Source organism: Carassius gibelio, chromosome A6, assembly GCF_023724105.1.
Source record: "Carassius gibelio isolate Cgi1373 ecotype wild population from Czech Republic chromosome A6, carGib1.2-hapl.c, whole genome shotgun sequence".
NCBI classification, from domain to species: Eukaryota; Metazoa; Chordata; class Actinopteri; order Cypriniformes; family Cyprinidae; genus Carassius; species Carassius gibelio.
This window is the reverse complement of record NC_068376.1, coordinates 14,719,405-14,742,990: the sequence shown is the minus strand read 5'-3', so window position 1 is coordinate 14,742,990 and position 23,586 is coordinate 14,719,405. Positions and strand designations below refer to the sequence as shown.

General features: G+C 38.6%; 1 protein-coding gene across 2 annotated transcripts in view; it reads left to right on the top strand.

The window, feature by feature from the left end:
• LOC128015495 (trinucleotide repeat-containing gene 6C protein) overlaps positions 1–22,868 on the top strand; it is a 41,588-nt gene extending 18,720 nt beyond the window's left edge. Inside the window, exons 4-21 of one of the 2 annotated variants that reach the window (XM_052599356.1) lie at positions 2,676–4,883; positions 5,411–5,617; positions 6,290–6,447; positions 6,586–6,663; positions 6,780–6,837; positions 6,935–7,077; positions 7,183–7,329; positions 7,670–7,816; positions 9,282–9,401; positions 9,602–9,685; positions 9,833–10,076; positions 10,216–10,380; positions 11,021–11,209; positions 12,302–12,451; positions 14,485–14,700; positions 14,906–14,979; positions 15,637–15,776; positions 16,171–22,868. In XM_052599356.1, the coding sequence (XP_052455316.1) occupies positions 2,888–4,883; positions 5,411–5,617; positions 6,290–6,447; positions 6,586–6,663; positions 6,780–6,837; positions 6,935–7,077; positions 7,183–7,329; positions 7,670–7,816; positions 9,282–9,401; positions 9,602–9,685; positions 9,833–10,076; positions 10,216–10,380; positions 11,021–11,209; positions 12,302–12,451; positions 14,485–14,700; positions 14,906–14,979; positions 15,637–15,776; positions 16,171–16,558 (4,704 nt within the window). In that variant the 5' untranslated portion in view covers positions 2,676–2,887 and the 3' untranslated portion in view covers positions 16,559–22,868. Of the gene's footprint in view, positions 1–2,675; positions 4,884–5,410; positions 5,618–6,289; positions 6,448–6,585; positions 6,664–6,779; positions 6,838–6,934; positions 7,078–7,182; positions 7,330–7,669; positions 7,817–9,281; positions 9,402–9,601; positions 9,686–9,832; positions 10,077–10,215; positions 10,381–11,020; positions 11,210–12,301; positions 12,452–12,720; positions 12,815–14,484; positions 14,701–14,905; positions 14,980–15,636; positions 15,777–16,170 lie in introns of those variants that run through there. The other variant, XR_008183922.1, reaches the window with a different exon arrangement.
• The last annotated feature ends 718 nt before the right edge of the window (positions 22,869–23,586 follow it).

The following is a 23,586-nucleotide window of genomic DNA, read 5'->3' as shown; positions in this document are numbered from 1 at the left end:
TTTAGAAATATGTCCTTCTGAGATTCAAATACCATCAAAAATCCAAGTTAAGCAGAGAACAAGGTTAATTTGTTTATCTGAAATGGCCTTTAGAACTGCAAAAGCTAAGGTATAATTTTGGGGTGTGCAGAACTAAATTTTTTCATAATTGATTAGTCAGTGGTTTTCCTTTAATAATAATTAGTAAATAAATCAGTTTTAGAGAAGTCCTACAGTATATGGTTTCATTTTTACATGAACCTGATCAGACACATTTCTTAGAGCATTTACATTAGATATATTGCTGTACTCAAAAGCAGACAACAGAATGTATGCAAAACAAGTTTTGAGAGCTGCTATTTCAATGTGATTTTAGTACCTTTTTGTCGTTTAGTCTTAAGATATCTAAAGCAACAGATGTTATATATAAATAATTTAACAGATCAAATCACAATTTTGGAATTTGTCAATTTAAGTGCTATATACTGTAGTCTTGCAGTTAGCATTGATTGGTTATAGAACAGGCATTATTGACACAGTTATAAAGGCATGGACATGCCAGATATAGCTGGGGATTTGGATTGTAAAGTCAGTTCTGAGATGTGCTGGCTGAGGGGGCTCTATTTTTCTATTTCTATTTTCTTTCACTCAGTCTATTTCTTACTCCTTTCTCTCAGTGCCGTTCTAAAAGAACACTGCGATCTGATTTTGACAAATGGAAAACATGACTACTGCGCTTTTAAAACATGTTTGTCATTCCACTCTTTGGAAGAAGTGAGGCCTTTGGTCCGGAGAACAGTATTAGTATGAAAGGAAGTTATTTTCAGGCAAAAATCTTTTCCATCATTGGAACTTTGGCTAGAGAAAATCTGGGACTGGAAAGCTGTAACTGTAGACTGAATTAAAGCAAATGTTTAAGAAATTCTAAATTTGTAGATATTTTTTTTCTTTGGGTTAGCTGTTATTTTCCAAAGTTTATAAATTCCCCTTTCTGGGCATTCACCAGGATGAAAAACAAAAATACAAGTAATTGTTCTGCAGATTAATGTTCAATTTGAGGCACTACAAGCAGAGGCAGCATGCTGCATAAAGACTCAGGCGTAAGTTGCAGAAGTTAGTTGGTGTCAAATGGTCACGGCATCTTTCTCTCGCTTGCTTTTTTTAGACTGTCTGTGCAGTCAAGACAACAGTTTTGCCAGAAATTTTGTCCCCAGCTAAGCAAGTCAAAGGTGACAGTGGCAAGGAACCAAAACTCCAGTAGTGACCAAAATGGAAAAATAAAAAACCTTGGGAGAAACCAGGCTCAGTCAGGGAACCAGTTCTACTCTGACCAGACTAAAACAGCATGGTATGGTGTAATTCTAGGCTGCAATGCATGTCTGATTGAGCAGAGGACTCGTCTGGTTCTCGTGGTCTTGTGCCGATGGCCAACAAGGTCTTCACAGGGGATCTGTCTCTAGGGTTCGTCTAGATGACATGGTCTCCACTGGTAGGGCTGTAGAGGTATATAAACTTCCACTTCCAGCGTCTTCTGTTTTGGTTTGTTTTGTCCAGTATGCTCAAGTAGCAAGATGAAAGGAAAAAGCCTCTGCCTTAAGTGAGGTCAATTTATTATGCAGCCTTTTTTTTCTCCCTGTAGGGAGAGAGAATGTGACTAATAACAAGAGCGAGCAAAGGAGGGTGTATAAGGAGAAAGTGAAAAAGGGAATGAAAGCAAGAGAGACAGAATTGTAGACAGCAGCCTTGTTCTCTTGGCTACATTTCAGCTCTGATAAAATGGCATCCCTATGAGTGTCTGGCTACAGGAGAATAAGTTGCTGTATTGTCAGCTCCATCAAAAAATTAAAATACAAACACTGGGTTTCTTTCTTTGCCATGTTCAAAACCACTACTTTTGACATGGTGTTCAGCAAACATTTCAGCTTTTATGTTGATTTGAAAAAGCTACACCTAAGATGTCAGGTTATTCAAATCTTGCAGTTGCACCAATGGTAGCAGAAGTCAATCTAATTATATTTTAGCTTAGTTGTTTCTTTGTTGTAATGCTAAGTTAAGCAGGCCTGTGTGATAAGGTTACACAAAAAGAGGAGATAAGTGTAAAGATGGAAGAACTGCATTCTGAGGGACTGGGTAGTATTGTGGCCAGGCAATATCATAAACCCCTTGTTTGAGCTGATACAGAAATGTTTTTAATGTTTTGCGTTTTATTTAAGTAAATGAACACTGTTCTATTCTAGGAATGCTCTGAGTGGTTGTGGAGAGTGCGTTTGCTTTTGCATTGTAGATCAGTGACCTCTTTCTGCTCTCTACCATAATTTACACACCATCGATTACCTGCTGGCTCATGATTGATTATAGCTGGAATGAAGTAAAGCTGGGAGTGTATGTGAGAGAGAGAAACTTGCACATTGGTTTAGTATGCATCCTCTTGAGTATCCATGGAACATGTTGGTGAAGCTTAATTTTTGTGGGGACTTGGCAAACCACAAGGAATGATGTATAACTGGCTTGTCTTTGATTAATTCTAGTAAATGAACGCTGCTCCACCTCAGTTTCCCTTTCATTGATGGAGATGCTAAAATGAAAAAAATAAAATAATGATAATTATATATAAGAGATATTTTAAGATACATTTTTATCTATTTTTGCTTTTAATACAATGTATTGTAAATGTATCCTGTGTATTTGTTTTACAGGACTTCCCCCTCAAAGTGGACAGGGAGACCAGCATGAGAATTGTCTTTGGAGCATCCCAGTCAACAAAAGCAACAGCAGAAACCGGGATAAAGTGATTATTAACTGTAACAATACCAAAACTTGGCCTTCCAATACATACGGCAAGATACCAGAATGCACCTTGGATGCTGAACGCACATCAGAGGTTGTCAGCAACAGTAGCAGCACTATTATGGCTACAGGAACTAGCCAGCAGGGTCATTACCCAATCAGCAAAGCCAGCATTAATCTATCTTCTTGCAGTGTCTCTAGTCAAAGTGGCCCTACCAGGGGCTGGGTCTTAGAGGAAAAGATTGACTTGTCCATGGGCAGTAGAGGGCAGTCCAACTGGGGTGCCTCTAATCTGAACCTAAATCCTAGTGCCAACCCTGCTGCTTGGCCAGCTCTTGGACATGAGGGAGCTGGGGTAGGATCAGGCCCAAGTAGCATGGTTTGCTCAAATCCACTTTCGCTTAGTATGTGTGGCCAAGGAGGAGTGGCACCACCTCACGGCACTAATGGAAATGGTAGCATTGGTTGTGTCAGTGGAAACCTTGTAGGGGACTGTGCATGGGGCAGCCCGGATATCCCAGAACAGCATCAGTCACCCACAAATGTATCTTTCAACATGAAACCTCCTAACCTTAAAACTGAAGGACCAAATAACACTAAACCAGAGCCAATGAGTCCAGTGAACAGCTGGAGAGAAAATCGTAGTCAGTCACCTACTGAGCCTGCCAGTGAAGATGGAACTGCCTTCTGGGGCAACGGAGATGCCAAAAAGGGAGACTCAAAGGACTCAGGCTGGGATTCTGCAGGCGTCTCCTCTTGGGGGCAAGGAGGAGCTAGCAGTAGTGGCGGCTGGGGTGAATGGGGCAAGCAACCAAGCACTGAAGGTACGGGATGGAATGTTAATGATGGTCCTTCGCAGGAACATATGAGTTCCTGGGGCCCTGATACTCCAGCTAGTGAGCGCAGCAGGGATAGTAGTGAGGGCCACCCAAGAAGAAGAGAGAGGTCCTCAAGTGATGATTTGGCCACTTTGCTCCCGAGACAGGACTTGGACCCACGTGTCCTTTGTAACACAGGCTGGGGACAGACACCAGTTCGCCAGAACACTGTTTGGGAAATGGAAGAAAGTCCAGACAAAAAGAATGTTGCAGGGAAAGAGGTCTGGGGGTCTTCCTCCAACACATCTTCAACTGGACCTGCACCACCTCCTTCTGGATGTGCCAGTCCCAACCTCAGAGCACCTCCTAGAATGGAGACAAGCAAGAGTGAGGGACCTTGCAGAGCTATGCCAAATGCAGGCTGGGTAGAATCAGTCCCAGTCTCTGCTCAGCCTCAGCTCAACAGTGGATGGGAGGAACCACCTGCAAATAAAAAGGTTCCTAATGGATCCGTATGTGGCTGGGGTGATCGTATTGCTGAAGTTCCCAATACCAATGGCTGTAATAGCCAATCTTGGCCTGAAGAAAAGTCCAATAGCTGGGATGATGGTACTTCTCAGACGAAAAAACAAGGTTGGGGTGATGGAAACAAAACTTCCTCAGGATGGGGAAGTACTGGCAATGGGAATAGTGGAGAGTGGAGTGACCCTTCAGAAGTGCAGAAGAACGGCTCTGGAAGTTCCTCTTGGGAACCTGACAAAAGAAACTGGAAAGAAACCCATAGAGAATGGGGTAAAGCAGCACCAGCACAGTGTGGTAGTTGGGGTGATGCCCAACATTCCAATGGTTCAACACAAGTTTGGGGTGGAAAACTTCAGACATCCACATCTGGCAACGGTGGAGCTGGAGGCATAGGGTCATGGGGTGGTCCAAATTCTGTGAAACAGAACAACCCTAGCTGCGCATTAGGAGGCCGACAGGATACGGGAGATGAGACCACAGGCTGGGAAGATCCTTCTCCTTCTTCTATTCGTCGCAAAATGGAAATTGATGATGGGACCTCCACCTGGGGTGACCCCAGTGCTTACAGTAATAGTGTAAACATGTGGGACAGGAATAACTCCCAAAATCATCCGGGAACCGGCAACAGTGATAGCCTCACTGGTTCAAACAATAATAGCAATCCCCACCAACATCACAGCCAAGGTCCTTCTCAGAACCATGTCAATGGTAGCAACAACAATGGCTCACCAAATCAAGGTGAATCTCCTCTCAACAGAATGTTCATAGTAAACCCTGGTAAGAGAATGTGTATATCTGCACATCTGACAAACATTAATAAAATATGCTTTGATTGTTGAAGTCAAGGTTAGTGCCATATCTGTTGTCCACTGTCAAAAAAAACCCCAAAACAAACAACTCCACCAGTTAAGATGATAAAGTGTGCTTTTTGCTGCACCTTCCCTGCCAGCCAGTTCAGGTTTGAGCCAAGAATTACGCCTAGGTGCCCTGTTATAATCCTGTTTTGTGTGTCTGCCCATCTCTTGCAACACTGGAGGATAATTTAGGATATTGAAATTTAAAGTTAGTTTTTTTCATATTTCCGAGAGCTTGATCCATGATATCTTTATTTATCTACAAGTGTCTTCAGTGTCAGTTTGAAATACAAGTTTTCAGTTAGTAATAATTTGATCACTTTATTTGATGCAGTGCACTTACTCGGTTAAGCTTTTTTTGTATTATACAAAACAAGTAAGACAGTTATTTTGATAATCGATTATTTGGACATAAAAAGCCAATTTTATTTTCTGTATTTTAATTACCAGGCTGGGGAGAGCTCCCTAATGTACAGCCAAACACAGAACCCACTTCATGGGGTGAGCCAGCCAATTCTAACACTTCTGAGGACAATGGAACTTCAGCTTGGGGCCAGCCCTCTAGGGGCTGTGGGGGATTGGGTGAAGGTGGCCATGACTCCAATGGACCTTATGGCAGAGGAAATGCACTTGTTGGATCAGGCTCCTGTCAGGAATGTAATGAAATTAAATAAATCTTTTCATATTAAAGCATTAGCTATTATAGAGGTTTGGACATTGCTAGAAACAAAGACATTGTTCATACATAAATTAGCTGTATTCAAATATGTAATTCATATTCCGTTTTGTTGCCATTTAATGATAAAGTTAAACTATACTGACCTCTGGTGGTTGAATTAATCGAGCACTGATCGCATTACCTCACTTAACATTTGAAGTTAGTGTTTATTTATTTTAATTTTTTATTTATTTTTTTATTCGTATTATAAAATATTAATTTTGTGTCTATCTGGGATTAAAAAAAATAAAAATAATAATTGCTCTATTTACTTGGAAATGTTCAACCAGTGGCATGGGTTTGGGACAGTGCTATCAGTTTGTCCAACAAGTGACAGAAAGTGGTAGTATTTGGTAGGCTTGTGTGAAAACTGCCATTATGCTTGCAGTTTAGTTTGGTGACCCTGGTGCCACAGAAATTGCATACTTCACCTTTAAGGTTTTTCTGTGGATCATACTTGATAAACAACATGTAACAATATATTTTGTATTGGGCAGACCAAATGTAATAGTTTAGTCAACCATGTTGGTCATCCATTAATGGGGACATAAAATGTATATGGAGGTAATGGCCCTGATTATGAGCAGTCTTGACCATTTGTGTTTCGCCAGGTCCCAAATCTATGCAAGATCACTGGGGATCAGGAGGGGAAGAGATTGGCATGAATACTGGCAAATGGGATGCTGATGATGCTGATATGTGGAGCATTCCTACATCCCAAGACTCCACTTGTAACTCCTGGGGTCAATCCAAGACGGGCCCACAAAGGGTAGGCCATTTAAAGCCATGAAGATGTTGTGTAATGACACATGCTTAAAGTGTGGTTAAGAAACTGTTAACATTTTATTTTTTGTTTATGACTACTATAAATATCATATGTAATATTGCTGTTGTTTGTTCATTGCAGGGCAAGGTCTCCAACAAGCAGGATGATGTTTGGATTATGACCAGACTTATCAAGCAGCTTACAGATATGGGGTTTCCAGTATGTTAAAACCCTAAAAATTTACTCTGAAAAGACTTGTTGCTTAAATCCTTAACAAGATATGTCAAATAAATGCTGTTTAACATAACAATTATTTTTTATTTTACCTGGTACAGAAGGATCCTGCAGAAGAAGCCCTAAAAAGAAACAATATGAATCTGGATCAGGCCATGAGTACGTAGTACACTTTGAAGTTAACCCATAACAGCAGACAGACATGCGGTGAGTCATATGATCTTGGTCTAGAACACTGATTATGTATTTTCTTCAGGCGCTTTGTTGGAGAAGAAACGTGAACTGGACAAATGGGGGATGGGCATGTCAGACTACAGTAATGGAATGAAGTCCATAGTGTGCCGACCCACAAACCTCTCCAAAGACCCCTCACTGGATCGTTCCCCCTTCTTGGACAAGGTATAGCTTTTTCTCAGACTTTTTTTCCAAGAAATTTTCTCGACTGGGAGTAGAGAGAAATTTGATCTAGGTATATTTTACTTCAAGTATTTTCTGGTCTCACAGGATGGAAGGCTGTCAGATGATGCTTCATCTTCACCGTTTACGCCTTCTCCTGGCCTCAAGCTCCCACTGGCCAATAGCAGCCTCCCTAACCATGGATTGGGTGGAATCTCCTCTGGCTTGTCCATGCAAAACTTGAACAACAGACAGGTAAGTGTTGTAAAATATCTGCAAAGGGCGCTTTGAAGCTGCAATGTCTGGTATAATGCCAACCCCCCCCCCCCCCCCCCCCCCCCCCCACACACCTTTTTTTTTTATAATTACAATATATTTATTTATTTTAGTCTGAAATTGGCAGGAGAATTTGACATTGTGTTTAGGTCAATGTTAAAAGCACATTAATTTTTTGAAGAGACTGCATTGTAAGAGAGATTTTGGTAAATTTGAGCTGAAATTGCTGAAATTTGTTGTTAAGTGCATCCAGCTATTAAGAGTGTATAAAAGCACTTAATTTGTATTGATCTCCACCCCCACTCTCTTTGTTTTCTAGATCCAAAATGGAATGTTCGGCACTAACGGAGCAGCACAAACTCGGGTCATGCAGCAGCAGGCCCCGCCCTCTCAGCCACCAGTGCCACCACTTAGCTCCGCCCAGCCTAATCTACGTGCTCAAGTGCCTCAGCTTTTCACCCCTCAGGTACAAGTTGCACCTATTATTTCAAATTCCAGTGTGACTGCATCTGTGACAAATGAACTTATCCATTAAGGGGCCGTATTTTCCCTCTTAAATTTCCAATGACATTTTTATGTCTCTAAGTGCTATTTTTTCTTACCTTATCAAATGTATGTAGCAATAAATAATGTACTTAAAATAATTTAGTTTTTCTACTTTTAACGAACCTTGTTTGTTGAACATGTGCAACTTACTTTCAGTTTCATTTTGCACATCTTTTCATGATCAAATAGCTATCTGATCAAAGAAAACACTTGAAGTTGACCAGGTGTGGACAGGCCCTAAAAGGCAGTAGTGTCATTATTTAGCTTAAGTCAGTTCAATGTGATAACACTGTAAAGTTAATCAGCTATAAGCAGTTTTACAAAATGTAGCAATGTTGTTAATCGGCTCAGAGTCAGTTCAGTGTTGATTACATTCAGTTCAATACCAATGTCAATGTTGCAAGATGTGAGTCAGCTGTAAAGCAGCTCTACAGACAACAATAGTGCCATCATCCAGGTTAATTCAGTTCATGTATTGTTCTCATCCAATAGGGTCAGTCAGTGCGGTCATATTTATAAATTACTGAAAGTTATGTGTCTTCCAGACCCCAACTAAGCAAGTCAGATGCCTAGGAGCCCAAACTCCATCAATAATAAGACCAGAAGAAAGATAAGACACTACAGGGCTGTTACTTAATGATATTTCACCCAAAAATTAAAGTTCTTTCATCGTTTACTCATCCTAATCTTGTAAATAAAAGAAGATATTTTGACGTAGTCAAAATACGTATGGGTAACCAAACAGTTAATGGTCCCCATCATCTTCATTCAATGTTATGGAAAAAATATATTGTTCTTCTGTGGCATAGTTTGGAAATATTTTCATTAGGGGTGCACGATATATATCGGCCAATGATTAAAGCGCGCCTCATCAGTAAAGCTGGTTATCTAATTCCATCAGGTGCGTGAATTCACATAGAGCTGCTGTCAACACACGGAGCCATTTTAACTGACTAGCAGCGCAATTCGACATTCATTATCAGCTTTGATTTGCACAGCTTGTCGGTTAACAATGGCTCCATGTAGTAACAGCTGCTCTATGTGAAATCACACACCTCATGGTATTTACCGCTGATTAGAGAACTGGCTTTACTGACTAAATATGCATTAATCATCGGTCGATATATAACGTGCACCCCTAATTTTCAATGTACAATATATGCAGTATTGAATGTAATTGTAACTTAAAGGGGTAGTTTGCCCATAAATTAAAATTTGTTCATTTTCATTAGGTGTCACTGATGTGAAATTAATTACGTATATTTAGTATCATATATGTCATTAATAAAAACAATTTTGTGAAATTGACCAAAAAGTCAGATTTCCTTGCTTCCACTATAACAGAGAATTCTCTTTTCGGCTTGTTTTTTGCTTGTTTTTTGTAGGTTCAAGCACAGCTCTTACAGTTTGCGGCAAAAAACATTGGACTGAATCCTGCACTTTTAACCTCACCAATAAATCCTCAGCAAATGACCCTGCTGTACCAACTACAACAACTGCAAGTGGTGAGTAGTTCACTCTCTGCTGTTTCCACATGAATACCACTGATTGTCATCTCCCCACTGGCCTATCTGCAGGGAGCGAGATGCTAGTGCTTTCCATTCTGATAATGATCCTGTGGCCTTTCTTTCTCTATTTTTTTTTCTTTATATTTCTCTGCGTGTTCCTCTCTTTCTCACCTTGCATCTTTTTCTCTTTCTGTCAGGCGTATCAGCGTTTGCAGATTCAGCAGCAAATGATGCAGGCTCAGCGTAATGTCTCTGGTCCCATCAAACAACAAGAGCAGCAAGTACGACATACTCCAATTTTACTGGCCCTGATATTTATACAGCCATTTATATCCTAAAGTATTATTTCATAGTTATCTTTTGATGACTATGACAAATAATCCTCCTTATACAATGAAAATGATTATCGTTTGCATCCTTTCACACAGGTTGCACGTACAATCACAAACATGCAGCAGCAGATCCAGCAGCACCAGCGTCAGCTGGCCCAGGCCCTGCTTATGAAACAGCAGCAGCCTCCATCTTCCTCTCACACTGGCCTGTACCCAAACCTTGGCAAGGCCAGCCTGGATACTTTTATGGGTCACCCTCAGACTTCAGGCCTCTCCGTCTCAGACCTGCAGACCAAAGAGCAGCAGTCTTCTCCAAACTCCTTCAGCCCTTATACACTCTGTAAGAGAACAAGCCTCATGTGTACATGCTTATGCTTGATGTTTGTGTGTGTGTGTGTGTGTGTGTGTGTGTGTATATATATGTGTGTGTGTGTGTGTGTGTACATTAATCTCCTTGTCTCTTTGTTGCCCCCCTGTAGCTGGTTTGAACCCGAACATGAATGTAAACTGTATGGAGGTGGGAAGTCTATCTCTTAAAGACCCCCCTCAGCCTCAGTCCCGGCTCTCACAGTGGACTCATTCAAACTCCATAGATTCCCTGTCAGCTAGCACTCAGCACATGGAGGCAAACCACAATAAGCACGGTATTAATTTATTTTATTATTGCCCCAGACATATTATGGGTTTGATTTTGTGCTGAGACATACATAATTTTTTCTAATCTAATCTTTAATGTCAAGATGTCCTCTCGGTCTAACATCTTATAAAAGACTTCTGCTTCCACAAATAACATTCCATTCAATGAAAACACAGCAATATCTTTAATCAAACATCAAACTCCAGACACTGAGTCACATTTTCTGTCGCTGAGATCTGTGTATTTCAAAAGGACAGACAAAACTCCCTCTCAAGTTAAGTGCGTGCAGACATTCCAGAGTTACTTTTACTCTGAGTCAGCATGGCCTTTTAAAATATTATCCTTCCTTGGCATTTGTTCTCAATAAACCTTGCCTGAACAGTAAGTCCAGCCAACCCGCAGCAATTTACTGGGGTGAGTTCATCTGAGGACAAAAGCTCAAGCCTGTAATCTGGAATTGTATTATTCAGATTGTATCTTTTGAAGATGGATTTTTTTTTTTTTTTTAGAGAGGCTAAATAGCTGTTCAGAAATTGGGCATCTAAATATACTGTATATCTGAGTTTGGTTGCTAAGTCTCTAAATTTTTTATTTAAATTATGTTTTTGAGTAAAACATCCTCTGAATATACAGCTCTTTTGTTTCAGGTTCAATATCTTCTGCTCAGTCCCATGTGCCTGTCAGAAAGAGCACCATGGAAGATTCCTTCAGCCCATACAATCTGATGTCAAGATCTGAATCCCCCACCAGCACCTTGGTGTCTCCAGACAGCTGGACACAGGGCGGAAGACCCAATGAGAAAATATCTAGTAACTCCAGTGTCAACTGGCCTCCTGGTGAGCTTCAGTGACATATTATAATAAAAAAATAAATAAAAAATATTGCCATTGGTCATAGTGATTGTAGACCCAACATCGTCAACCTGTGGTACAAATCCATTTAGCATTGGCACTGAAAGGCATAAACACTGGCACACAAGCAATAGCAAAAGAGGTGTTTAATTTGATTAAAGTCCCTCAAACCCTCATACCAACTTGCATGCATAGCCTGATTCCTCACAATTTATTAAATTAGAAGCTTTAAATACTTACAAAGTGTGAGAAATAACCAACACTAGTAAACAAAAGTGCACTAGATTTCAGGTACAGAAATATAATAATTCAGTTTAAATTAGCACTGCAAAGTATTCACTGTATAAATTAAATATAGTTTTTTCTTTGGGTAAAACTTTATTTCAAGGTGTCCTTGTTACATGTTATATGTACGTATTATTATAATTAAAATTCATTATGGATAATTACAATTAGAGAACGATTTAGTTGATTTCATAATCCTACAATTAATATCGTCGGTGATTATGAACACGATTTTGCATGGCTTGTCAGAGAACTATGGCTCTGCTTAGTAAATGCTGCTCCACCTGAAATCAGGTGATGGAGATTTACTGCTAATCACAGAACCTTTACTGACTAAATGCACATGACAATCACAATAAATCACGTTCGATTAATCGTGCAACCCTAGTAGCAAATAATTATTGGCTGCTGTCCCTCTAAGACCTAATGCACGGATCCAATATACTGTTACACATGCGATTTCTTTCTCTTCTGTTTGCGTTCACTTAAGTCATAACCGACTGTTGTGAGATTCCTTTTCTTGCACTTGAATGTTTAATTTGGCAACCTTAGACACAAGTTCAAATGATATACTTTCACTCTATGATGGCAACTAATCTGCAAAGCACATGCATACCAAACCATAGAGCCTGGTCTGCACATAACATGGCCATGTTTTTTATGTGTATGGGAAGACACAGTGATTAAACAGAAAAATTAAAGATGGAACTACATGACCAAAAGGTTGCAGACTCCTGTTATATACTTAGAATTTTACTCTGGAAAACCAATTTTGTCCTTGCTTTCTTTCAGAATTCTGCCCTGGGGTGCCTTGGAAAGGTCTGCAGAATGTTGACCCCGAGAATGACCCCAACATGACCCCAGGAAGCGTTCCAAGTGGCCCCACCATTAACACTAGCATACAGGATGTGAATCGCTACCTGTTACGTGACAGGAATGGAGGTAAGGAATGATTGATGGCTTATGACATAAGTTATAACAGACCAACAGAGCTTGTTACTTTAAATTTTGATTTCATTTTTACTGCTAAATCAGAGTTGAACTGTCTTGCTTATTAATAAAAGCTATAACAGAAATCACTATTTTAGGGATCATTACACAGTAAATGTATTTCCGTTTCATTACAAAGTAAATGTATTTCCCTGTTTCTCCCTGCCCCTTTTGCTGTCTGTTTGGGACAAATACCCATAATAGCCTTATCCCCATCTCAGAATGGGACTATGTCTTCCTCGAGTGAGTGGCTAGTCAGTGCCTGTAACTCGTTTGGTCTGTCCTCTCAGAACAAAAGGGATGCTAACAATTCAGGTACAGCACTCAATCCTAAATGACCCTGCCCCAAACTAGACCTACTTATACCCTTATTTGGCCCCTGTCCTTACACCTAGACAGTTCCCTCATCAAGTCTGTGTTCTCCTAAAACCCACATTCTCTTTTGTTCTGTTATACTTCTTCCTGTTTTAAATGTTGGTCATTGTCAGAAACTACAAACTAATTGTAATTTGTGTGTGTGTGTGTGTATATATATACAGTACAGACCAAAAGTTTGGACGCACCTTCTTATTCAAAGAGTTTTCTTTATTTTCATGACTATGAAAATTGTAGATTCACACTGAAGGCATCAAAACTATGAATTAACACATGTGGAATTACAAAAAAGTGTGAAACAACTGAAAATATGTCATATTCTAGGTTCTTCAAAGTAGCCACCTTTAGCTTTGATTACTGCTTTGCACACTCTTGGCTTTCTCTTGATGATCTTCAAGAGGTAGTCACCTGAAATGGTCTTCCAACAGTCTTGAAGGAGTTCACCGAGAGATGCTTAGCACTTGTTGGCCCTTTTGCCTTCAGTCTGCGATCCAGCTCACCCCTAAACCATCTGGATTGGGTTCAAGTCCAGTGACTGTGGAGGCCAGGTCATCTGGCGCAGCACCCCATCACTCTCCTTCTTGGTCAAATAGCCCTTGATGCCTTCATTGTGACTCTACAATTTTCATAGTCATGATAATTAAGAAAACTCTTTGAATGAGAAGATGTGTCCAAACAATAAAGAAAACTCTTTGAATGAGAAGGTGTGTCCAAACTTTTGGTCTGTACTGTGTGTATATATATATATATATATATATATATATGCATCTGCATATATCTGAGACCATTCAGAGCATGTAGCATTTGAAAAGGTCAGTGAGATACTTTGTAAGAGTGAATATTTCATTGTTTAAAACATTAAAGGTTGCAGTATACAAGCATTCATTAAGAATAATCGTATAATAAAAATGAACAATATTATAAAAAATGTTGGTCACTTACGAAAAGTAGAACACTTCATTTCTTACATCATTCTGTTGAATCAAGTCTCTCTAAACACACAGTTTCCCTGATTTCCCGTTTCGATAAAACTGGTCATACTGTCAACATGTTTAGCTATTTACTAATAAGCTTTAGGATCAGTAATATTTTTTTATGTTTCTTAATTAAATATCTTTGGTTTAAGTAGTCTGCTTTTATTTGTTTAAAAATACACCAAAACAAAACAGTGATATTGTGAAAATCGTTTAATTAATTAATATTTCTCAACACAGGAATAAATAACGTAATGGCAAAGCTGTATGTTCAGCAGCCATTAGTACAGTCTTCAGTGTCTCATCATTCTTGTATTGATGTTTTGCTGCTCAATAACTAAATCTTAGTAATAAAATAATACTTATGCTGGTTAATATATTTGTTGAAACTGATTTAAAAAAATCTGCATTCTTTGATAAATAGAAATGTAAAAAGAACTGCATTTATTTGAAATAAATTGCCATTTGAATGGTCTTTCTCTACCCCACTGTGCCTGTTTGCATAACCCAAAGCAGAAACAAATTGCTGTTTTCATTTTGTTTTAACCAATCCTTAGAGGCAACAATGGGGGGTGACTGTACCTACTGCTGTTATTAATTTGTCCTTCTCCTACTTTGTCTCCTCCTTTTCTTCAGGTAAACTCTTGGAAATGAAGTCTACTTGGTCCCCTGGACCCATCTCCCACACACAGGCCTCTTTATCTCATGAGTTATGGAAGGTTTCCCCAGGGACACGTAACTCCAGTGCTCCCTCACGTCCCCCTCCAGGTCTGACCAACACCAAGCCCTCCTCCACCTGGGGAGGGAACTCTCTTGGCCTCAGCCAGGGCTGGAACAGCTCGTACTCCTCAGGTAAATCCTCAGTACACCTGTGTGGTAAAAAGCAGCACAACCAGTTGCTTACGTTCTGTTCTGCTGTAGTGTGACCGACCAGTCAGACTCTGTCTCAAGTTATGTGTTTAAATTTGCAAATGTATAGAAGTCAAGAATTTAGTTGAAAATATGCTGAGCTGTAACATGTCTCTCAAGACCTGTCTCTTTGTAAAAAATTTTATAGAAGGAGGAACTTGGAGCACTGACAGTTCCAACAGAGGAAGCAGCTGGCTGGTGCTGAGAAACCTCACTCCTCAGGTGCATAGCGCAAATCATTTATATTACTGTAAAAAGGAATATTACTTATTTCTATTCATATCCCATGAAATTACAGAACTATACAGTATGTCACTTTTTATGTAACAAAAGTGTTTTATGAAGCATTATGCACTATACTGTTTGTGTTTTTGTGTGTTCCACTGTGCTGCTATTTAATTGTTTTGCAACGTAAATTAAAAAAAAAATGTAAATACTTTCTTTACTGTTGCAAAATGTCTTGCTGTTTTTTCAGCATCTCTTATATGAGTATAAAAGTTTTACACAGCAAACCTCGACAATTTCAGTTTCAAAACACTGCCGACCATTTTCTAAGAATGAGTTTACAGTGGCATCCATGTATCATTTTTCAGCATTAAAATATGAGCTTTTTAGCTATACAGGCATATAATAGAGGATTTTAGAACACATTGTTTTTATCTGTCTCTAACTCAGCACCTAGCAACGAGACACAGAATTATGTGTGTATAATATGTTAATAATCGTAAATAGGGCATTTCAAAACCCTTTACATTCTGTGCAGGTCTTTTTCACTATTCCGTGCATGTTTTTGGAAGAACAGATACTCACTGAACAGCACTTTAGCACTTGAATATGTCTAACAATTAATTTAATAATTTCTGTATATGCTTGCATCAGATTGATGGCTCCACCCTGCGGACGCTGTGCATGCAGCACGGCCCTCTCATTACCTTCCATCTGAACCTGACACAGGGCATTGCTGCTGTACGTTACAGCTCCAAGGAGGAGACTGCCAAAGCCCAAAAATCCCTGCACATGTAAGACTACAAGCTTTTCTACATCATACATCTCTGAGGCGTTGTCCCAAATGGCAACCTAAACCCCACGGAATCCACACTTTTGTAACATAATGCCGCTTTGACTGTTGGTTAAAAGTCTGCTAAGGAGCCCTACTTTACAGTCATGTGCATGTGGCTGGTCTTGTAAGCGTGCCATTTGTGACAGGACCTGAGAGGATGTTCAAGAACAGATTTATGGTTATATTTACGATTTAGAGTGTTAGCTGTATGCCTTTTTTTTCTAAATTGAAGTCCTATATTTTTTGAAAACCTTCTAGATAAATGCGCATTGTCTTTCTCTCTTCAAGCTGATTTTGTGTATTATCCATCAGAAATGCTCGAATCCCTTCCAATTGTTTGTCTACCTCTCAAGGTGTGTGCTGGGTAACACTACAATCCTGGCAGAGTTTGCCAGTGAGGACGATGTGAACCGCTTCTTTGCACAGGGCCAGTCCCTCACCCCCACCACCAGCTGGCAGGCCAGCCAAGCACCAGGCTCCAATCAACCCCGGCTGTGCAACCCTGCTGCCAGCCACCCCACAGGCTTCTGGAGCAGGGGTGGAGGAGGTAGAGGTACCAAGACAGTCTGTAGTACCGGGAACAGCAACAGCGGACATGGAGGCAACCTGCTGTGGGGCAGTGGGCCACAGTACTCCAGTTTGTGGGGTCCCCAAAATGAAGACGATGCCAGGGTAATTGGCAGCCCCATCCCAATGAACACTCTGCTCCCGGGAGACCTGCTGAGCGGAGAGAGCATGTAAGATGTATCAGACATCATAGACCAACAAAGTCAAGAGACCTAATGGATTAAAACCCAAGCAAATCAGTGTGGCGATAATCACTTTCTGTGGAGCTATAATGGAGGTTTAAGGTGAAACAAAGCTGCAAACCTTCCACTGCTGTTTATTTGTCCTGTTTTTATTTTTTTTTGACGTCAGACTGTTTGTTGTGTTTGTGGATTTTGTTCTTAGTGTTCAAAGACCTTGAGAAGCAAGAATCAATAGAAGCAGAAGCCTTTTGATGCACTTTTATTTCCAAAGGGTTTTTTGCTCAAAAGTGTAGTTCAGGAGAAGCCATCAACGAGGCAGCCATCTGAAAGCGACCCAGGCACAGTGAAACCTCACGACACTCTGTAACGACACTGTTCTGATGATTGAAATGATCCTGGTACTATTTGGTTTTAAACTTTGCAGTTTCTTCAGAACTTCTATTAGCCATAAGTGCTCTCTCTCCAGTTCCTCCTTAAAAACTTATTTTATAAAACAAAACAAAAAAACTTTGTATCTTGCACAGTTCTGTTTCTGAGCCAGCGAATAGGCCAGAGCAAATGAGAAGAACACTCCTAGCAGTGGCCTGTCAGCGTGACGAATCACCAATGATCTTTTTTCTTCAATTATCTTAGTTTTACAAAAGGGAGCTGCACTGCTCTATGATTTCTATTTACTCAAGCCAGTCGGTGTTTTGTTTTTTAATATGTGTATGGTTAAAAAAAAAATAAGCTGGATTTTAAGCTTTGATGTAGATGAATGAATGTCAGTGTCTGCTGGAATTTGACCAAGCATCTGTGCACGAGTACATAACCACTGTCAAAAACACTCAGTGGAGGCTTTTTTTTTTTTTTTATACCTAATGGACTTCAGTGCTGAATCAATCAGAAGTTATACAGTTACTATGTTATGGATCTGATCTGCCATTGTATTGAGAGACAACCGAGACAAGAAACTAATTCTGATGCATTGTGCAATAGAAGCCAGAGACCCTTTCTTCAGTCCAAACTGAAGCTTACTGAAACTTAAGACTCCTCTTTTTTTCTCTCTCTCTCTCTCTCTCTCTGGAAGATTTTGGAAGAATTTAACCTCTGAACTGATTTTCCCACCTCGCCTCTGTTTGTCTGGCTTGCTGGCGTTTCGGTATTTGCGTGGAAAGGAGGAACTGTTAATTGTGTTTGACGTCACTCCATGCATAAACTCAGCATGTGTGGGATAACACAGTCTCCCAGCCACTTCTTCACCGAACAGAAACGGAATCCAGAGCGGAGGCACATGACACGGGAATCAGGCACAATACCAAATACAATGGGTTTTTCTTAATGCAGTATAGAGTAAGAGAACTTAGCATTTGGTACAAACATAAAATACATCTGTGCGTTCTATGTCTCTTCTTAAATGGGGTATTATCATAGCACTTATTACAGTTATGCGTATGGTTAAAAAAAACAACAACAACAACAAAAAAACTTCTTAGGGCAACTTTTACCTTTTTTTTTTTTTTTTGTTTGTTTTTTTAACCTTACTGGTATTCAGAAAAACATATTTGTCTGTACTTTTCCACCCTCTCTATCAAAGTGAATGTCATTGTTACTCGAATGAAAGTCAGATGTCTTTATCTGTCTGAAGAAGGCTCCCCGATTTGGTTGGATTTGAAAAGGAGGATGTGTGGTGTGTTAGTGCCTCAGTGTGTGAACTGAAAGGCAAACTCTCTCCGCACACCTAGTACAATGGAATGCAAAAAAGGACATTAATGACGTCATGATGTGGATGTTGTCGTCATCCTTTATCATTTGCATCCTTGTTGTAGTAATTTGGGTACGGATCTTCGAATGTCTCCCCGTTCCTTCTCTGGATAACATCACACCTCATGCGCCGTTACCTACTCCTTCCCTTTGCGTGGTCTTGTGTGATGTTTTTCACTGGAGTTTGAGACTGAATGGAATTGCCAGTGTTGTGAACTTCATGCAGTGATCTTTAACTGCCTTGCAGTGCTCATATGCAGATACACTTTAAAAGGGGTGCCTCTGTATAGTTTTCCTGTGTAAGGAATGCAAACGAAAATCAATGATGTAGGCCATATTTGTTTTTGTTGTTAACAGTGTTCTTAGTTAATTTAGGCCTCTTTTGTTGATGTGCATGTGTGACCTCACCCTGGGTTTCCCACCTCTAACTCAGCTGCTAGCATCCTCTTTCTCTTATGTGGCCTCAGTGAAGCCAACCCTGTAATCGAGACAAGCCACTCATACTTGAAAAAGCCCTGTCCGAGCAGTGTTTCTATGGCCAGACTCTTTCTGCCACTGGTTCTTTAACTATAGCACATGCCATGCAGTCACTATGCAAAGTTAGAGAAGATGGGCAAGTAATGTCCGTCCTGTGCCAATCTGTGGCTTCGAAAGAAAGTTGGAAATATCTCACAGTCCTCCTCCGGTAATACTTTCTTACATGTTGTCTGACACTAAGCCAGTTTTATTTTTGGAGGTCTGTGTGTTAATTCTGCTGAATTTGATCAATCTCATTTCAGTATAATCTCAGGGCACGACAGGATTTGCTAAATTTATGTTTATTGAAAGCCAATCGTTTTGGAGATTTATCATTAGTAAGCTTTACACATCAAATGATGTGTATGAAGCTTATAAAGTGTACATTAAAGAAACGCAAGAGGATATTTATCAGTGGGGCAATACATTTAGGAGGGTGGCTAGTTTAAATTTTCTCAATCCCTTTGAATAGGGACTGCTGCAGAGCCAATAGTTTGTTTATACAGTAAATGGGACCTGTGTATCTTACCTCTCTGCTGCTGGTTGTGTTGAATTCTCCTTATGCTCTCATGTGCCAATATATACATAGATATATGTAGAGTACACTGTGGCATCTCTTGACTTCACCTCTTAAATTCCAATGTGTGTCGTTTTGTTGGTGAGCACTTCTGTTGGGTGGCACTTTGATGATTGTTGTGTGTTTGAGGTGGGATTGGATTCAAAAGGGTTGAGGATATTCGTCAGATATTTTTCACCTCATGCTGGTTATTTGTGATAAATCTTGTTACTGTCATTGGAAGAATCCTTAATAACAAACAAGAACTTTAACAGCATTGGGGATTATGGTATGCTAATGGCATACTTTTTTGAATACCAAAAAATGTAATAGCATTTTAATATCTTTTTAGTATTATAAATTTTTTTTTCATACATATAAAAGTTTGACAAAAACACGTGAACAATGAAGGAAAATGATCTATAACATTTAAAAATGCACTTCTTGCTGAAATTATCTCCTGTTTGCTGGTCAAATTCTGAAGGTTGACAGCAAGCTGGAGTGCCTTTTGTGTATGCTGTATTAACCGTTTGTTTGTATAAAAAAAAAAAAAAAAAAATTGGGGCCCCGACATGTACATTTCCATCTCAGTATCAGCTTGTTTTGGGCCTTTATGCTGTATAAACCTTTTTTTTCTTCTTCTTCTTCTTTTGGGAAAAGACATTTCAACAGATGTGTCTTAAGATAATAACATTGTTCATTGACTTATTTTTTTTGTTTGTTTCTGGGTGGGGTGGGGGGTCACTGTTGCCTGTGTATGTAACTGCCTTGTTCCTAACTCAGTTGCAGCTGGCTGACAGTGAACCACAATGTGGCTGTAATTCCAAACAGTCAAAGTCTCTGGTGAAACCAGCATAGGTAGACTACAGCTAAACATTATCCTGTATATTATCACACTTATAATGTAGAAAAATGAATCTCTGATTCCTTCCCTTTTGAAACTACTGGGTGAAATATAATTTGAAATAAGCAATAGACCTTGATCCTTACAGTGTGTCATTCAAGAGAATTTGCCTAAAGGAAAAAAAACAACAGAGCGATTAATGATAGATATGAACCAAATAGTCTTAATGGAGTAGCATGTTGAAAATGAAATGACACAGGACATACATGCAGTATTTGTGTATACCTATGTTGAAACCCATAATTATGAACCATGTTTTTGTCTCTGTGCAGAGAATGAAAAGAATGAAAAATCATAAACATATCAAAAGATATATCTTCACCGATACTTGAATTAAAGTGCGCCAATTTTAAAATGTGAATTTATATTTTGTTTGATTTTTGTTTGGGTCTGACACTTTCAAGTTATTTGATAGCATGCTCACAAGGTTAAACATTCTTCACGAAAAAAAAAGTGATCTTAAAAAAAAAAAATGTGTGCTCTCTAATCACTGCTTCTTGTCACGGGGCAACTGTCTGCAATTATGATTTATTCAGTAGGTTGTACTGTCTGTTATTGTGTGTGCCTGTGTTTTAAAAATTGTTCCAACATGGTAACTATCTAGCATTGCACTGAGTGTCTTTGTTCCCTTGCTCAGCTATATATATATATATATATATATATATATATATATATATATATATATATATATATATATATATATATATATATATATAAGAAAAAGTGAAAACTGCAAGGGAGATGACAATTCATGTGCTAATGTTTACTCAAGGATTTTATGGATATTTTATTCATCCTAAAATGTTTAAAACCTGTAACATTTTATTTTCATAGTGGTTTTCCTGTGGATTTATTCCCACAAGAGTTATCATTTTGAAGAGTGTTCATCATTTCAATTGCATTATAAAAAAAACAAAAACAAAAAAATATATATTTTTAAATCTACCTGTTGTTTACAAATGATTCAATTGCAAAAAAAGAAATTGATTACAGGAATGCAAGGGGAAAAAAAACTTGCAATTTGCATCTTCCATCAAAAAAAAAAAAAAAAAAAAAAAAAAAAAACCTTTTCAAATGAAGGCGTATACTACTTGCTGAACTCTGGGATTTTTTTTCAGTGTTGCATTGTATTTTGCTTATTGTTCTTGTTTGTTGCACTTATGCCTAGATTTCTTCAATTTTAGTTTCTGCAAAAGCAACATGATTTTGTCACTGTCTTGCACACTGACAATAGACTTGGATATTTCCTCAGGATGATTAGGGGTTCCAGTTCCAGTGTTATGATCATGAGAATTAAAAAAAATAAAATTGATAAATGAAAGAGAGAAAAAAAGATGCTGATGGAAATCCAGCTCTAAGCACTGAAGGTTATGGATTTTTTTTTAGTATTTTAATCCGTAGCAGACACACATTTACCAAATATTCAATTTGTAGTGAACCTATGTACTATACTTTCCATATTAAATATTTTTTTATCCGTCTCTTTATGTGCAAATACAGTTTTGTTTAGGTTGTGGAAGGACCTACCACTTTTTGATTTTACCTTTCCTGATGATTCTTAATGAGGTCCAGTAAAAGATGCTTGATATTCCATCCTCTTGTCTTTACTTGTTTTAAAAATTCAGTAGGGGACTGTATACAAAGGCCTGTGAATTGCAGATCCACACACACAATTTTAATTCTTACTAGATTTTCTTACAAGGTTTCGAGTGTGGAATTGAATTCCATCTAGGTTTAACACTAGATGCAGAAATAAGATGTTGTAAAAGGATTAAGAATCTGCACAAGTTTGAGGGGACAGTATGTCCGGACACGCTATTCTTACAAGGATACAAGGATCTTTTTGGTGGGGTGGGTAAAGGGGATGACTGGCGGGGATTTAAAGTTTCTAAAGTTTAAGAGTTTTTGAATCAGCAGATATTAAAATGTCAGCACCATGCTCTTTGTCTCTTAACCAAGGAGCATCATCATCAACCAAGCACTGGGTTTATGCAAATCTCTTGACATTCTTGGTGTTTAAATGGAAATGATGCTTTGTGAATTTAACTTTCTCTTTATTGTTCAGATATTAAGAACATGACTGTAATGAGATTTAACAATGTTGCTGGCTTTTAAATGTTTTTTTTTTTTTTCATTCTTTTTTCCCTTGCCTTTAAAATGGATCGTTGACACACAAATGAAAATCATGTCATCGTTTACTTACCCTCAAATAGTTCCAAATCTGTTTCTGTTTGAGTTTCTTTCTTCTGGTGAATACAAAAGAATATTTTTAGAAAAATGTTGGGAACCAAACAGTTGCTGGTAGTATTGTCTTCTACAGTTCTTTTTTTTCTTCTTCTTCTACACTCGCTATACAATAGAGAACAATGGCTACCAACAGCTGTTTGGTTATCAACATTCTTCAAAATATGTTCTGCATTCAACAGAAGAAAGAAATTCCTACAGGTTTGGAACAGCATGAACGATAACATTTTCATTTTTGTGTGAAATATCCTTTTAATAGTATGTGATCATTGAGGAAGTATTTCCATGTGGTATGGAGATTATTTCAGCTTATATTAATAAACAGCATTTTCCTCTTGATCTGTGTTTGTTTTGTATTTTGTTGTTTATTTGTATTTTTTTTTTAAATTTACGTTGTGAGCCAATATTTCATTGACCCCAAATTTAGTCAACATTAGTTTAGTTAATTTTTTATTATTTATTTATTTATTTTTCCAAAAGTACTAGTCATGTCTTTGTGTAAAAATAATGTAATGTGGAAAACTTCACTGCAGGACACCTGTAAGTTATGTAGCTGAATGGCACATTGCACACACAAGTTAACGTGCTTTCTTTGATCATTCTGGTTCAGTTTTGCATTGCCTTCAGCTTAGAACATTTACTAAATTATTAACATGTAAACTTTATCTAAACCTACTGCCAAGGAAGAGGGATATAGGCTAAATATGAAAAACTACTACAACCTTTCTACATTTTTTTTCTTAAGAACAGTTTAGATTATACAGTGGGTACGGAAAGTATTCAGACCCCCTTAAATATTTCAGTCTTTGTTATATTGCAGCCATTTGCTAAAATCATTTGAGTTCATTTTTTCCTCATTAATGTACACACACCACCCCATATTGACAGAAGAAAAAAAACAGAATTATTAACATTTTTGCAGATTTATTAAAAAAGAAAAACTGAAATATCACATGGTCCTAGGTATTCAGACCCTGTCATGAATTACTGAAATAACTTTTCCACGTCATTCTAATTTACTGAGATGCACCTGTACATAAACGAGTGTGAATGATAC